Source organism: Haemorhous mexicanus, chromosome 28 (assembly GCF_027477595.1).
Source record: "Haemorhous mexicanus isolate bHaeMex1 chromosome 28, bHaeMex1.pri, whole genome shotgun sequence".
Taxonomy (NCBI): domain Eukaryota; kingdom Metazoa; phylum Chordata; class Aves; order Passeriformes; family Fringillidae; genus Haemorhous; species Haemorhous mexicanus.
Window position 1 is genome coordinate 4,135,154 of NC_082368.1, and position 12,592 is coordinate 4,147,745.

At 56.5% G+C, this 12,592-nt stretch overlaps 1 protein-coding gene across 3 annotated transcripts; it reads right to left on the reverse strand.

The window, feature by feature from the left end:
• Positions 1 to 984: 984 nt before the first annotated feature.
• On the reverse strand, positions 985 to 12,461 carry CASC3 (CASC3 exon junction complex subunit). 3 transcript variants are annotated; one of them, XM_059869248.1, is made up of 14 exons: positions 12,176 to 12,461; positions 10,383 to 10,410; positions 10,057 to 10,094; positions 8,501 to 8,659; positions 8,273 to 8,424; positions 7,697 to 7,873; positions 6,808 to 7,493; positions 5,263 to 5,327; positions 4,957 to 5,071; positions 4,297 to 4,395; positions 3,500 to 3,714; positions 2,249 to 2,371; positions 2,016 to 2,079; positions 985 to 1,418 (listed from the first exon to the last, which is right to left on the reverse strand). In XM_059869248.1, exons 1-13 carry the CDS (start codon positions 12,440 to 12,442, stop codon positions 2,035 to 2,037), a joined length of 2,169 nt encoding a protein of 722 aa, XP_059725231.1. In that variant the 5' UTR covers positions 12,443 to 12,461; the 3' UTR covers positions 985 to 1,418; positions 2,016 to 2,034. The 3 variants fall into 3 exon arrangements, with proteins under 3 accessions (XP_059725231.1, XP_059725233.1, XP_059725232.1); XM_059869250.1 differs by having other exon boundaries at positions 2,016 to 2,092; XM_059869249.1 differs by lacking the exon at positions 2,016 to 2,079.
• Between the last annotated feature and the right edge of the window lie 131 nt (positions 12,462 to 12,592).

Sequence of the window (12,592 nt, forward strand, 5' to 3'; positions counted from 1 at the left end):
TTCTGCTGGAGAGCCAGGCATGGATCCACACAGAATGAGCAGGTGGGCGCTAGTCCCTCATCCTGGCCACAGATGGGGACGGGGTGGCTGAGCCACCTCTCGCTCGGTGACGTCCCCCTCAGCCAGTGCCTGCCCGGCAGCTGGCACGTCCCCACGGCGTCCCGGCACGTGCTCAGGAGAGCAGCAGGAACCGGCAGGAATGGGCAGGAATCAGCAGCCGGCCCTGCCAAGTTTCCTAATGCAATTTGCAAACGGCTGCGAGGACGTGGCCAAGCCGGAGCCGGAGCGGGGCCGGAGCCGGAGCGGGGCCGGTGGGATGCGGAGCGGCAGCACCGCGGCACACGAGAGCCAGCCAGGACCAGCGTGGCACAGCTGCGGTGACAGTCACCCCATGGGGTCAGGAATCCCAAAGGGGACACAAGGCTGCTGGGGGGAAGTGAGGCAGGAGCTGGAGCAGGGCTGAGGTGCTTCCTTGTGAGGCCGGAGCCCAGCCCGGTGCGTTGGGGCGGGTTCCAACACCCTCCACAGCCCCAGCAGCAACACCCAAGTGCTGGGAGCAAACCTGGCCCTGCTGAGCTGGTTTGGGTGCTGGCTGGGCTGCTCGGGCAGCGTCGGGATGCTGGGTGCCCACAAACCTCCCCCCCACACCTCTGTCTCTGTGGATTTGGCAGAGGGAGGGTGGAAACATCCCCTTGCACTGCTGGGGGTGGCAGGGATGGGGGTCAGCCTGTGGATTCCCACCTGAGAGCTCACACACATCAGTTATCAACAGTTTTGTTGGGAAAAGAATCAGGAGGAGCTCCTAAGTTAAGTGGTTCCTGCCCAGGCAGTGCATTCCTGACAGCTTCCCACGGCTCCACTGCCCCTCCCCTGCTCCAGAAGTGGCAGAAACCAACTTGCTAATTGAAAAGAGAATTGAAAAGAAGAATGAACTGGGGTGGAGGGGGATGTCACTGCTGCTTACCCAAACAAATAAAAACGAAATACCCAAAAGAAACAAATCAGCTTTACTGAAGGAGCTGCTTCATTCCTTAAATAAAAACGAGACCACGATCAAGCCAGCGGAGTTTGACATCCCAGGAAGGAGCAGGGAACGTTTAGTAATGGGGAGAAGTTGGGAGAACTTGTGGCCAAGGACCGACTCAGGGGTTGGTTCTTTGGCGGCCCCAGCACGGGGGAGAAGGGGGGTGGGCAGCAGCAAGATGGATTTTGGGAAGGCACTGCTCAGGCCACGGGGGAAGTGCCTGGTCCTGAGCACAGTGCAGGTGGCTCATCCTGCTGCCTCACCTCCACGCAGGGAAGGAGCCATTCCAAGGAGCAGCTTTCCTCCTTGCCGAGGGGCCGAGTCTGGTGCTGGGATTCCTGTGGCTGTGTCCCTACGTGTTGCTCCTCTCCTTTGATTTTTCACCTTTGCTGTCCTGGGAGGGGGGGAAGAAGGAAGAGCAGCAGAGGTTTAGGGCCCCCCAAACCCCTGCGTGGGGGGAACAGTGCTATGGCTGGGTCTTGCCAGCAAGACCCCACCCCAGTTGGCAACCCCCCACACCTGCCTCTCTGGGCACAACCAGCCCCCTGTGCCAGCCTCTCCTCATGGTTCCAGATTTTTCCATCACGAGGCCTTTCCAGGGCCCCTCCATCACACAATTTGCTTCTCAGCCCTCCCCATGTACAGGAACCCACTGGCACATGCCTGCCCAGGTCTGGGCTTGCTTGGCTCCCATACATGAAGAAGGTATGGAAAGGGAAACCAAAAACACACATGGCATTCCAGCACGCTCACACATGCACAGCTCACAGCACTGGAGCAAGGAGATCATTCCCAGCACAGGGAAGCACTCGCATCCTGAAAAACCTTTAACTCTACTGCCTGAATTATCTGCTGAGTTCTCAATGTTTATCCTTCCAGAGAACTCCCTGCCTCCTAGCTCTTCCAGCCAGGGCTGGATTTTTCCCTCTCAAAATCGTCCTGTTTTCTACCCTGAACAAATAAAATAAAAAAGAGTCGACTTCAGACTTACTTTTTACGTGGTTTTAGTTTTAAAGATTTAAGTAACTCAAATTAACTGGAGCCCTGCTTACCACCTGCAACGAGAAGCTGAGGTTTGGGACAGGTCAGAGATGAGACAGTTTAAGATTTCCCCTTACAAAAGAACAATGTTATTTTTTTGGGATGGGAGAGGGAACTGCAGCCTCACACACACACCAGTGACATCACACACACACACAAGGACCAAAGGTGAGGGGATGGTACCTCTGGAGGGGGTGGCTTGATGGTCACAGGCTGGGACGTCCGGCGGGGCGGGGAGGGCTTGGGCTGCACCTGCTGCTGGACAGTGTTGTAGTAGGTGACCCCCCCATACACCTGGGACTGCGCCTGCAGGAGCAGCAGGATCAGAGCTCCGGGCTGGGGGGCCCTGTGAGCCCCTCCTGGCACCCACTGGGGCTGGACAGTTGCCCCCAGCCAGAGTCAAGAGGAGCTGCGCCCCCCAGAGATCAGCTCCCAAAGCCCCTTGTGTGTCCCCACCCCTCATCAATGTCCCCCAACTCCAGCAGGGACAGGACACAGCCTGTGCAGATGGGATTCCCTCACCCTGCAGTCCATGGAATGCCTGAACTTCCCAACAGCAGCTTTTTTGCCTGGACACAGCACCCCTGCTCATCCAGCCCTGCAGCCTTGGGGAAAACTGCCCTCAAAGCAGGGTGAGGTCCTGCTGGGATGAGCTGGAGCAGTGGGAAGGGCAGGGATGGCTGGGAGCTCAGGGAACATGCAGCTCTCCAGCCTTCCACGGCGTGTCAGCCCTGCTCCAGTCACAGCCTGTCAGCCCTGCTCCAGCCACGGCACCAGGATCTGGTCTGCTCTGGTCTCATCTGCCTTTTCAAGAATCTGGTCTGATCTGTCTCCTCTGGGATTAGGTCTATCTGCCTCCTCACAGGGTCCTATCCTCAGAGAGATCCAATCCAATCTGCCTCCTGAGGGATCTGATCTGCCTCTTCACAGGAATGTGACCCATGTCCCTACAGGATCTGGTCTGATCTGCCTTCTCAGGGATGTGAACTGATCTGTCTCCTCAGGGACCCAATCCAATCTGCCTCCTCGCTGCCCAGCAGTGACCTTAGATACCGAGCTGGGCCATGGAGCATGAAAATCCATCCCCGTGCTGCTCACACCAGCCAGCTCCCAGCCTCCACCTCAAACAGAACTGACTTCCAAAGCCATTCCCAAGGTATCCTTGGCTCAGCAGGGCCCTGGAGGGGCTGTATTCCTGTTCCATAAGGGAACACCTAAATTCAACACCCCCGAGGACAGAATTTCACCCACTGCCTGCCACACTCAGGGAGCTGCACAGCAGCCATGAGAACAATCCTTTCTGAGATGCCAGCAGCCTTTTCCCACAGAGCTGTTGCACATCCTCTCCCAGGAACACCTCACAGAACACACCCCACACTCCACAACATCCCACCTGCTCCTGCCTGGGAAGGAGCCGCGGCGCACCCGGCTTACCTGCGTGTTGGAATAGAGATGAGGAGGGGGCGGAGGGGGCAGAGCTCCAGGGGGGTAAGGGTAGCCAGGATTCCCAAAATTCATCACTCCAGGGGCGGAGAAGTAAGTCGGAGTGAGCAGCTGCTGCGGCGGGGGCTGTCCCGGGGGCATGGACACTGGTGGGGGGTACAGGCCGGGGTTTGCCATGGCAGGGGGCGTCTGGTGGGGGTGTAAACCTGGAGGTGATGGGAAGCACATCGATGTCACCCAAAAAAGAGTGTCCCTGGGCAGCAGCAGGAAGGAGCACGTTCTGCTCCAAGGGTTCTCTGCAGCCCCAGGCTGGGGAGGGACACAGAGCAGCAGAGCACAGCCCCCTCCCCAGTTCCGGATTCAGCGGAACCAGACATGGCCCCACGGCAGCTCCACTGCAGGAAACAATTTGTGTGGGTAAGCAGAGAACGTGTTAGACAGCTCCCAGTTCTGCTTTTTCCTGAGCTACAGGGCCAGGGAGTGAGGAACCAGCCCAGAGCCCACGGAAGGGAGCGGCCCAGCCTGCTGAGGCCCCACAGGGACCTGCAAACATCCAGCTGGGAGCTGCCAAAGGTTCAGCTCCCCTTGTCCTGCACTGGCTGGAAGCTCCAGAAACACCTATTTTTTCTTTCCTTAAAACTGATACTGGTTCAACCTCACTTCAGGAGGGAGCAGGTCTCTTTCAGGTTGTAGAAATTAAGGAAAATGGACTCCCTTCTGTGATAGAGGCTGTGGGAGAGCAGAGTTCTCTGTTCCCCAGGTTCAGGGGTGTCCCACTGGCTCCTCACCTGGATGAGGGAGGTGCATCTCCGGCTGCACAATCATCCCTTGGGGCGGCAGCGGGGCTGGGTTCTCACCGTGGGCGTAGATTGGTCCCTGGAATTGTACTGCAACAACACATGACAGGCTGTGAGGAAAAGCTCCATGGAATTTCATTTCCCTGCAGCTGGGCACACACAGACCAGCCCGCCCCGAGGGCTCACACGGCACACAGAGGCTCCAGGGCTCACAGATGGGACATGATCCCTAAAGAAAAGCCTCCTACTCCTTTTAGAAAGCAGGAAAATACTCAGGGAATTTCTTCTCTAACACTTTAAATGCTGGAGGGAATTCCTAATCCATCCCCAGTCCTGCTCTCCCCATGCTCAAACGTCAAAGACCTGATTTAAAGTTCAATTTAAATCCCAGTTCTTGGGAAGAACTGGGGTGTCCTAAGAGCCCTGGCATAGAGAGGGGATAACACTGAGGATAATTCCATGGCTTTAAACACAACCAGGCAGGCTCCCAGCTGCCTTTTAGACACCGTATGAGAGGACACAGTGCCACTACAACAAACAAAAGAGAAGACACAGTCCCAGCCCCAAGAGGAGTGGGGGTGATCCCTGCTCCAGCTGCTCACATGGAGCAGGGATCACATGGAGCCAAAGGAGCAGGAAGGAAACACTCACGTGGGTCATAGTAGTGCCCTTCCACGATGCTGATGTGCATGGGGGGCGCGGGCTCTGGCACGGGGGGTCTCTGCCTCTGCGATGAGTAGCGCTTCACACGCCCCCCTGGCACTGCCTGCGAGAGTCCAGGGATCAGGGGGGGCTGTGGGGCACCCACCCCACACCCCCAACCCTCCCCTGGGTCACCCCCAAACCCCCTCACAAGGGAAAGGCTGAGGCATCAACAGCCTGTAATTAGCACAACCCCAAGACAATTAGAGGCCGTGTGCCGCAGAGCCGGAGTCACGCTCCGGGATCACGCGTTACCATCTCCTCCATCCGGCTGAACTGCGGTGGTGGCCCAGTTCCCACGTGCACATGGTTGGGAATACCTGAGGAAGGAGCAGACTGGTTATTACTGTGGTTTGTGCTGCTTCCCAGGCTGGAGCTGCCTCGCCCGGGGGCGTGGCTGCAGCTCAGCTCCCGCTCCCATGACACGGAACCTTTGGACTTCACGGCCCCAGTGATTTTAAATATTTTGGGATAAATTAGAGGCTGCTTTGTCGCTGCACATTCATTCATTTTAGGCATTTAGCAATGCCTAAATCCTGTTTCAAAACTAAATCCCCAGCTTGAAACTCGGGTCTTGCTCTGAGCTCTGTGTCTGCTGAGACACAGATCTCTTCCAGGTGGATCAAGGATCCACGTGGGATCTGAAGCTGCAGTTTAAACCCTCTGCAGGGTGTAAACACTTTTATCACAGGATCCTCTGGATTTCAACAGCAAACTGAATCCATGTGAATTCACAGCAAAGTGAATTTTAAACCTTGGCTTAAAATTACAATGCCAAGGTGATCACAGGTGATTCCAAGGGAGTGAAAATGGGTAAAACAAACACTGGAAGTGCTCATGGATCACTTACACAGGGATACAGAATGGATGGATGGGAGCTAAATGCTTCCCAGAATAACTCCTCCCTCTCTGCTAGGGACAAAAAAGGGACAGCAGAGTCATCATCCTTCTCACAACAGAACATGATCATGTACCTGCAGCCAAGAGCTGGCCTGTGAGAAATTTGGGAAGATTCTCTATTTTTGTGCATTAAAAAAAAAAACTAAAGCAGACAATCTCATCACTTTTGAACTCTCATCCCACTGTGATGCTTCCAGCCTGTCCAGGGGTCTGCTCTCACAGACTTCACAGTCCCACCAGTACCAAATGACTTCTGGTCCCATGACCTCAACCTCACAGACACTTATGAAAGCAGCAAGTGGCTTCCTTCTCCTTGCTCCAGTTTTACTCCCCTCGGGAAGCATTCTAACACTTCCCAGAACAGACTCTAATTCTGCAAAGGGATAATTATACCTGGATGACCTCTCTGTGGATGTGCAACTGGAACTGTCCTCAGCTGGCACCAGAATTACTCTGTCCCATGCCCCTCCCTCCTCCCAGGCACCAAGGGATTTGCCAATTCCAGCCAGGCCTTGGCTATTGGCAGCCAAATCCCAGTGCCAGGGAATGAGCTGATTAACAGTAAGAAATTCCTTTTGCTCTGAGCAGGACACCACAGAGCCCAATTATTGATCCTTATCTCATGCTCTCCTGCAGCAGGAGTCAGTCTTCCTGTGATTCACATCACAGGGAAAGGATCCCTTCTATCCTTCCCAGGCCTAATTCCATTCACCTACACAAAAATGTTCAATTTCCCTTTTTCTCTGCTGTGGTATCCATACTGCAGCACTTTCTCAGCAGGAACATCCACTCTGCACCCACCCTGGGAGAAGGCTCGGACAGAGACAGCTCAGCTCTGACCAACTGCACAGATCAGGAGGCACCAGGCTGCTGGAAAACCAGGAGGCTGCTCCCACTTACCCCTCAGCTCCCGGGGTGGGATGAACTGGGACTGCCCCGGGCTCCAGTTCTGCTCTGTCAGGTTCATCTGGGTCATCTCCTGCCCAAGTCCATCCACACTGGATTCCACCGGTGACTCCCAGTTGCTCTTGGCTGGTGGGGGGGAGGTCTCGGCTGGCGTGGGTTTTGGAATCACAGGAGCCAGCCCCTCAGAAGCAGGCACTTCCTCTGCCAGCTTCCCTGCCTCTCCAGCCTTGACTCTGGTCCTTCTTGCCCGGGAATAAGATTTCTTCTCAACTGGTCTGTCCGGTGGTGGCTGCACAGCATCAGCACCTGTGGCTTGGTTTTCCAGAGCCCCCTCCTCCTTCCCAGGGCTGCCATGGACATGTCCCACCTCCAACTCAGGGGACGTGTCCCTTGATGGGCTCTGCTCCGCGTGCTTCCCACGGTAGCCACCCTCCTGCTTGGCTTGTTCCCCATTCCGGTGCAGGACAGTGGCCTCTGAAGCCCGGTAGCCTGGACGGGTCTCCTTGTAGCCCCCCATCCTGGGGTAGTTCCTGGCAGGGGGCATCCTCCCAGTGCTGGCAGAGCTGCGGCTGTTGAAGGACCGTGGAGGAGCCGAGGGGCTCTTGGCACCCTGGTGCCTCGGGGGCTTGGGGGGCCTCTCGTTGGACCAGTTGGGGTCTCGCTGAGGGGGACTGCCAAACCTGAGGGAGAAAAATAGAACAATTCATTGGAAAGAAAAGACTGGGTGGGAACAATCACTTGTGTCAGGGAACACCTTTCCAGCATGCACATCTAGAAACCCCAGGAACATGGTCCCACGTGACAGAGCATTCCCTCTTTGGAGCTCCAGAGCTGGCCCCTCTCCCCAGGACAATCCAGGCCCTGGTGTGACTCTGGGGCTCACCGTGGCTTACGCATCCTGCGTGGTTTGATGTCGTCGGGGTTGTGGGCTGAGCGGATGTCGTATCCATACAGAGCAATCAGCTCCTGCCTGGTCTTGGGGGCCTGCTCATCCTCACGGAACTTGTCGTGTTCCCAGCGCCCCTCGTCCTTCCACAGCTTCCGCTGACGACCCTTTGGCCTGGAAAAGGGGCACAGGGAGGAGCAAGGGGCTGTAAGGTCAAGATGTGGCAGTTTCGAGCAGTTCCATACAGAGCCTGAGCATTCCTGGGGCAGGGAATGCACAGGAGGCAGCATCCCTCCTTCTTCCCACTCCTCCTGCCCAGCAGCTGCTGGTGACCCACTGCTATTTGGCAAAAGCAGCTGGAAGAGTCACTGCTGCCTGGCATGAGGCTTTTTTGGTGGGTTTTGTGCATCTCTCCTTCAAAACAAAGAGCTGAATTGTCCTGGCAGGACACAGAGCAAGTAATGGAAGCACAGACTTCCCAGTGCATCCCACTGAAGCAAGGAGCCCTGCTGCCAGAGGCTGGCCTGGAAGCTGGCCTGTCCCTCCCAGAGCCCCAGAGGAACACTCACATACCTGACCTCCTCCTCCTGCGTCTGCCCTCGGAGGTCGTGCTCAAAGAAGAGCCCCTTGCGTGGGATGTACGCCGGGTTCTTCCGATCCTCATCGTCATCCAGGTGCTTGGGAACCTTCTTCCCAACTTTCTTCTCCACAGGCTCCGTGCTCTCCTGTCAGAAGCAGGGAGCTCTCACCACTGCAGCAGTCCTGCTGCCAGCCCCCAGCCCGGAGCCGTGGGACACCCACCTGCCCATCCCCGCTCTGCCGCTCGCCCGTCACCGCTCCCTTGGGATCCACCTTCTCATTCCCCTTCTCCCCTCTGGCCGCCGACTCGCAGGAATCGTTGCTGTCCTGCTTCAGCTCCACCTTGGAGTTTTCTTCCTCGCTGTAATCCTCTTCCTCTGCCTGGGAGACACCCAGTGACTCAAATGTGCTCCATTACCAACAGATCTGCCAGGAATCTCCCCAAATCCAGCAACAGATTGCCCAGAAATTCCTTCAGTTGTGGAGTTAGATCCCTGTTCCAGCTGTTACACATGACTCTTCCAGAGCAGATGATTAGCTCCTAAAATTCTTCCCGTCCCCTGTACTTTTCCTGTACTTACAGGAAAAGCAAAGGTTAAACCCAAGCTCTCCCAAGAGAGGGAGGATCCAACAGGTTTTCTGGAATGGAGCTGGGATCAGCTGCCCCACAAAGATGTGACATCCCACCACCCCAAAAAGGCTCCTGCAGACTGGGAAGACTGGTGATCTCAGGCCCTTCCTTCCACACTGAGGGCCCGGATCCAGCCAGGGCCACGTTTCCAAATTCCCTGGAGTTCCTCAGCTGACTCACTCTGCTCAGGAGCATGACCTGGTTTCACCCCCAGGAGCCTCCGGAGGCTGGAGCCGAACTAAAAATAGCTCGGGGTGATTAACCAAACCCTGCTCCATTTTCCTCTTTCAACACAGCCCTTGCACATCGGCTGCTCCCGGTGTTTACGCTGGGGAAGCCCAGGCTGGGCATTATTTTTAGGCACAGGAACAGAGTCATCCTGGCAAGACAGTGATGCAACAACCCCGCTGCCACTGGGAGCCTCCACGTGGGATTCCAGGCTGGAAGAGCTCTGGGAGCTGTCCCAACACCTCTGCAGCCTGCAGAGCTCCTTCCTTGTTAATAGCATAGATTAATTCCCAAACTGAGATTAATTCCCAAATAAACAGCTTGGATTTCCTCTGCCTGGTGGTTTGGATGGTCTCTAGCCACTGTTTCCCTCAAGATTCCCAAAACACAAATGGATTTTCCTTAAAAAGCCTTCGCTATAATTTTTAGACACCAGAACTTCTCTAAACTCCTTGTAAATCTCAAACTTTAGAGTTCAGAACTAAAAATCCAGGGGAACCTGCAGCCCCCAGGCATGGATGGGATGGGATTCCTTCAGCACCCCCTAATTCCCAAAGTGCATCCCCCCTCCAGCTGCTCCCTCAGAACAGAGGGAAGCCCCTGGGATGCTCCCAACCACCACTTTGCTTTTGAATTCCAACTAATTAAAACCCAACAAGATCCCACATTCCTCCCACGCCCTTCTTGGCCATGGCAAATCCAGTTCCCAGTGTGAGGAGCCAGGAGGATTTCCCCTTGCACATACTGGCCCTGCACCCTCCCCAGCAGCACGGTGACACTGGTCCCAGTGCCAGGGGCTGGGGGAGGCCATTTCCTCAGGACACAGAGGGGTCAGGGGAAGAGATCCAAGGACACAAACTGGGTTTGTGCTGAAATTCCATGGGAATCAGGGGCTCAGCAGGACAGGGATCACCCTTACCTCCGAGTCCTCGGCGCTTTCGTAGTCAGAGAGCACGGCTGTGGGGAGGGAGAGGAGGTGGGGTCAGGGCAGGGCTGCACATGGCTCCTCTGCCATGGGACCAAACCCTTCCCAAAGGGAATTTGGATCCCAGCAGCACCCTGGATCAATGCTACAGCCAGCTATGGGGAGCAGGGAAGAATTTGGGACACTGTCCCTGTACCCCACATTTGCCTGCTGTTACAATATTGAGCATAGTAACAACCACAGGATTGTTTGAAAAGCTGTTTTGGCTGGTTTTTCCTTTTTTTGCACACAAACAAGCCTGTCCAAGAGCCATCACTCACCATCTCCTTCGATGCCATCCTCACTTTCCTGCAGAGAGAGAAAAGTGAGGGGTGTTAGAGGAGGGGAGAGCAGCAACCAGGTCCTAGCAACATGGAATCATGGATTCATAAAACCACAGAATAATGGAACTGTTTAGATTGGAAAAGATCTTTAAGATCAAGTCCAACCTTCAACAAACACCAGCCCCATGTCACCACTAAACCATGTCCCCAGAAGCCACATCCACACTTTTTGTACACTTCAGGGAATTGGGCAGCCTGGGCCAGTGCCTGACCACCCCTTCCATAAAAAAAAACTCCCTCAGAAAATATTTTTTTAGTATCTACTACCCTAAGAATACCTTTTCCTAACAGCTGTCCTTTTGTCCTAATGTCCATTTCTCCTAATACCCAGCATCCCATGATCCCACACATGATAACAGCAAGGTCTGACCCTGACACTATTGCATCCACCCTTGGAAGTTCAGCTCCAGTGACCAAGAAGAAACAAATTCCAGGCTCCCAGAGCCTTTCTAAGGCTCCAAGAACCTTCTAGAGCAGCTACAGTGGGGGAATATGGAGAGCAAAGCACAGCCTGTTGGTGCTGGGGGTCTCCAGGGAACAGAGTGACAGGAACAGGGGAGCAAGAATCCCTCCCTTGGCAACCAAGAGCCAAGAAAAGGGCAAGAACAGGGAATAACAAACAGAGGCTCAGCTCAGGGAAGGGGCTGGAAGAACAAAACAGCTCAGAACAGAACAAACAGCTCAGAGGAGGAAAAGTGCTCAGTAAAACTGCTGCCCAGAGAAGCTGTGGCTGCCCCATCCTTGGAAGTGTCCAAGGCCAGGCTGGACAGGGCTTGGATTAAACTGGGAAAGTAGAAATTGGTCCCTGCCCATGGTAGAAGGTGGAACTGGATGAGCTTTAAGGCTCCTTTCAAACCAAACCATTCCATGATTCCAGCATAAAGACAAAGATCAACCCAACTGTACAGAAACAACAATCCCAGAGCACAAACAACCCGACCAAGGTGACAAAATAAACCCAAAACCACCAGAGAAAAACACCCAGGGAGTCAGGGGGAGCTGGAAATAACCAGCCCTGGAATCTAAAACAGGAAAGAGCTGGAAATAACCACAAGCAGAAGCCAAACCAGGAGGGAATTGCACCTGGATGTGAACTGCAAAAGCAGAACTGCATGGTGGGGGGGTTGGGACAGCAGCATCCACCCCCCACCTGGCCTTTTTGCAGGGACCCCAGGAGCAGGGACAGCACCCCAGAAACAGGATCTCAGACGGGGGAGATCCAGCCACAGGGCAGAGGGAGCCAGAGCAAAGCCTGGTCCTGGGGGGCTGCAGTGCCCACCCCACCCGAGGCTGCCCCAGCCCAGCTGTCCCACACATCATGGGGGGTTCAGCCCGATTCCCCCAATTCCCCCGAGCGGTGCTCCCCCAGCTCTTCACCCCTCTTTGTCCCCAGTGTCCCCACACCCTGCAGGTCCTAGTATCAGTCCCCCCGACAAAAGAGCCCCCAGCTCTCCCACTCCTCCCCAAGGACCTCCTTGGAGACCAGAACCCCTCTCTCAGCCCCCTCCCTGCCCTGGATCCTCAGTGTCCCACCCTCCCCGCCCTCTCCTCGGGACCTCCAGACACCAGAACATCCCTCAGCCCCCTCCCTCCTTTCCCCAGGATCCCCAATCTCCCCCCTGGTTCCCCCAGACACCAGAACATCCCTCAGGCCCCTCCCTCGCCAGGGTTCTCAGTGTCCCCAAGCCCCCCGCCTTCCCCCCGGCCCCTCCCGCCCGCCCCTCACTCACACACTCCGACTCGGCCGCGCTCTTCCCCCCCGCCCCACCGGCGCTCTCGGCCCCACGGCCCCGCGGCGCAGCGCCGAGGGCCCCCGCCGCGCCGCGCGGCGGGCGGTGCGACAACCGGGGCGAGCCGGACCGGGAGCGGGATCCGGATCCCGAGCGGGAGCGGGCGGAGCGGGGGGAGCCGGGAGCGGATCCGGCGCTGTCGGAGGCCGCCGAGCCCTCGCTGTCCTCGCTGTCCTGCGAGGCGCGCTGCCGCCGCCGGTCCGCCATCTTGGCCGCGGGGCACCACGGGAACGGCGCGCGCGCGGCGTCCTCCCCCCGCCCCGCCCGGTACCGCGCCCGCCAGGGGGCGCGCGCCCCGCGCGCCGGTGACGTCACCGGCCCTGCGGAAATGACGCCACACCCGAGGGCGGGTAAATC

Coding starts and splice junctions, on each gene's coding strand:
- CASC3 (XM_059869248.1), bottom strand. CDS start 12,442: ATGGCGGACCGGCGGCGGCAGCGCGCCTCGCAGGACAGCGAGGACAGC. Junction 8,425..8,500: donor GGCAGAGCGGGGATGGGCAG/GTGGGTGTCCCA, acceptor TGCTTCTGACAG/GAGAGCACGGAGCCTGTGGA. Junction 7,874..8,272: donor ACGCAGGAGGAGGAGGTCAG/GTATGTGAGTGT, acceptor CCCCTTTTCCAG/GCCAAAGGGTCGTCAGCGGA.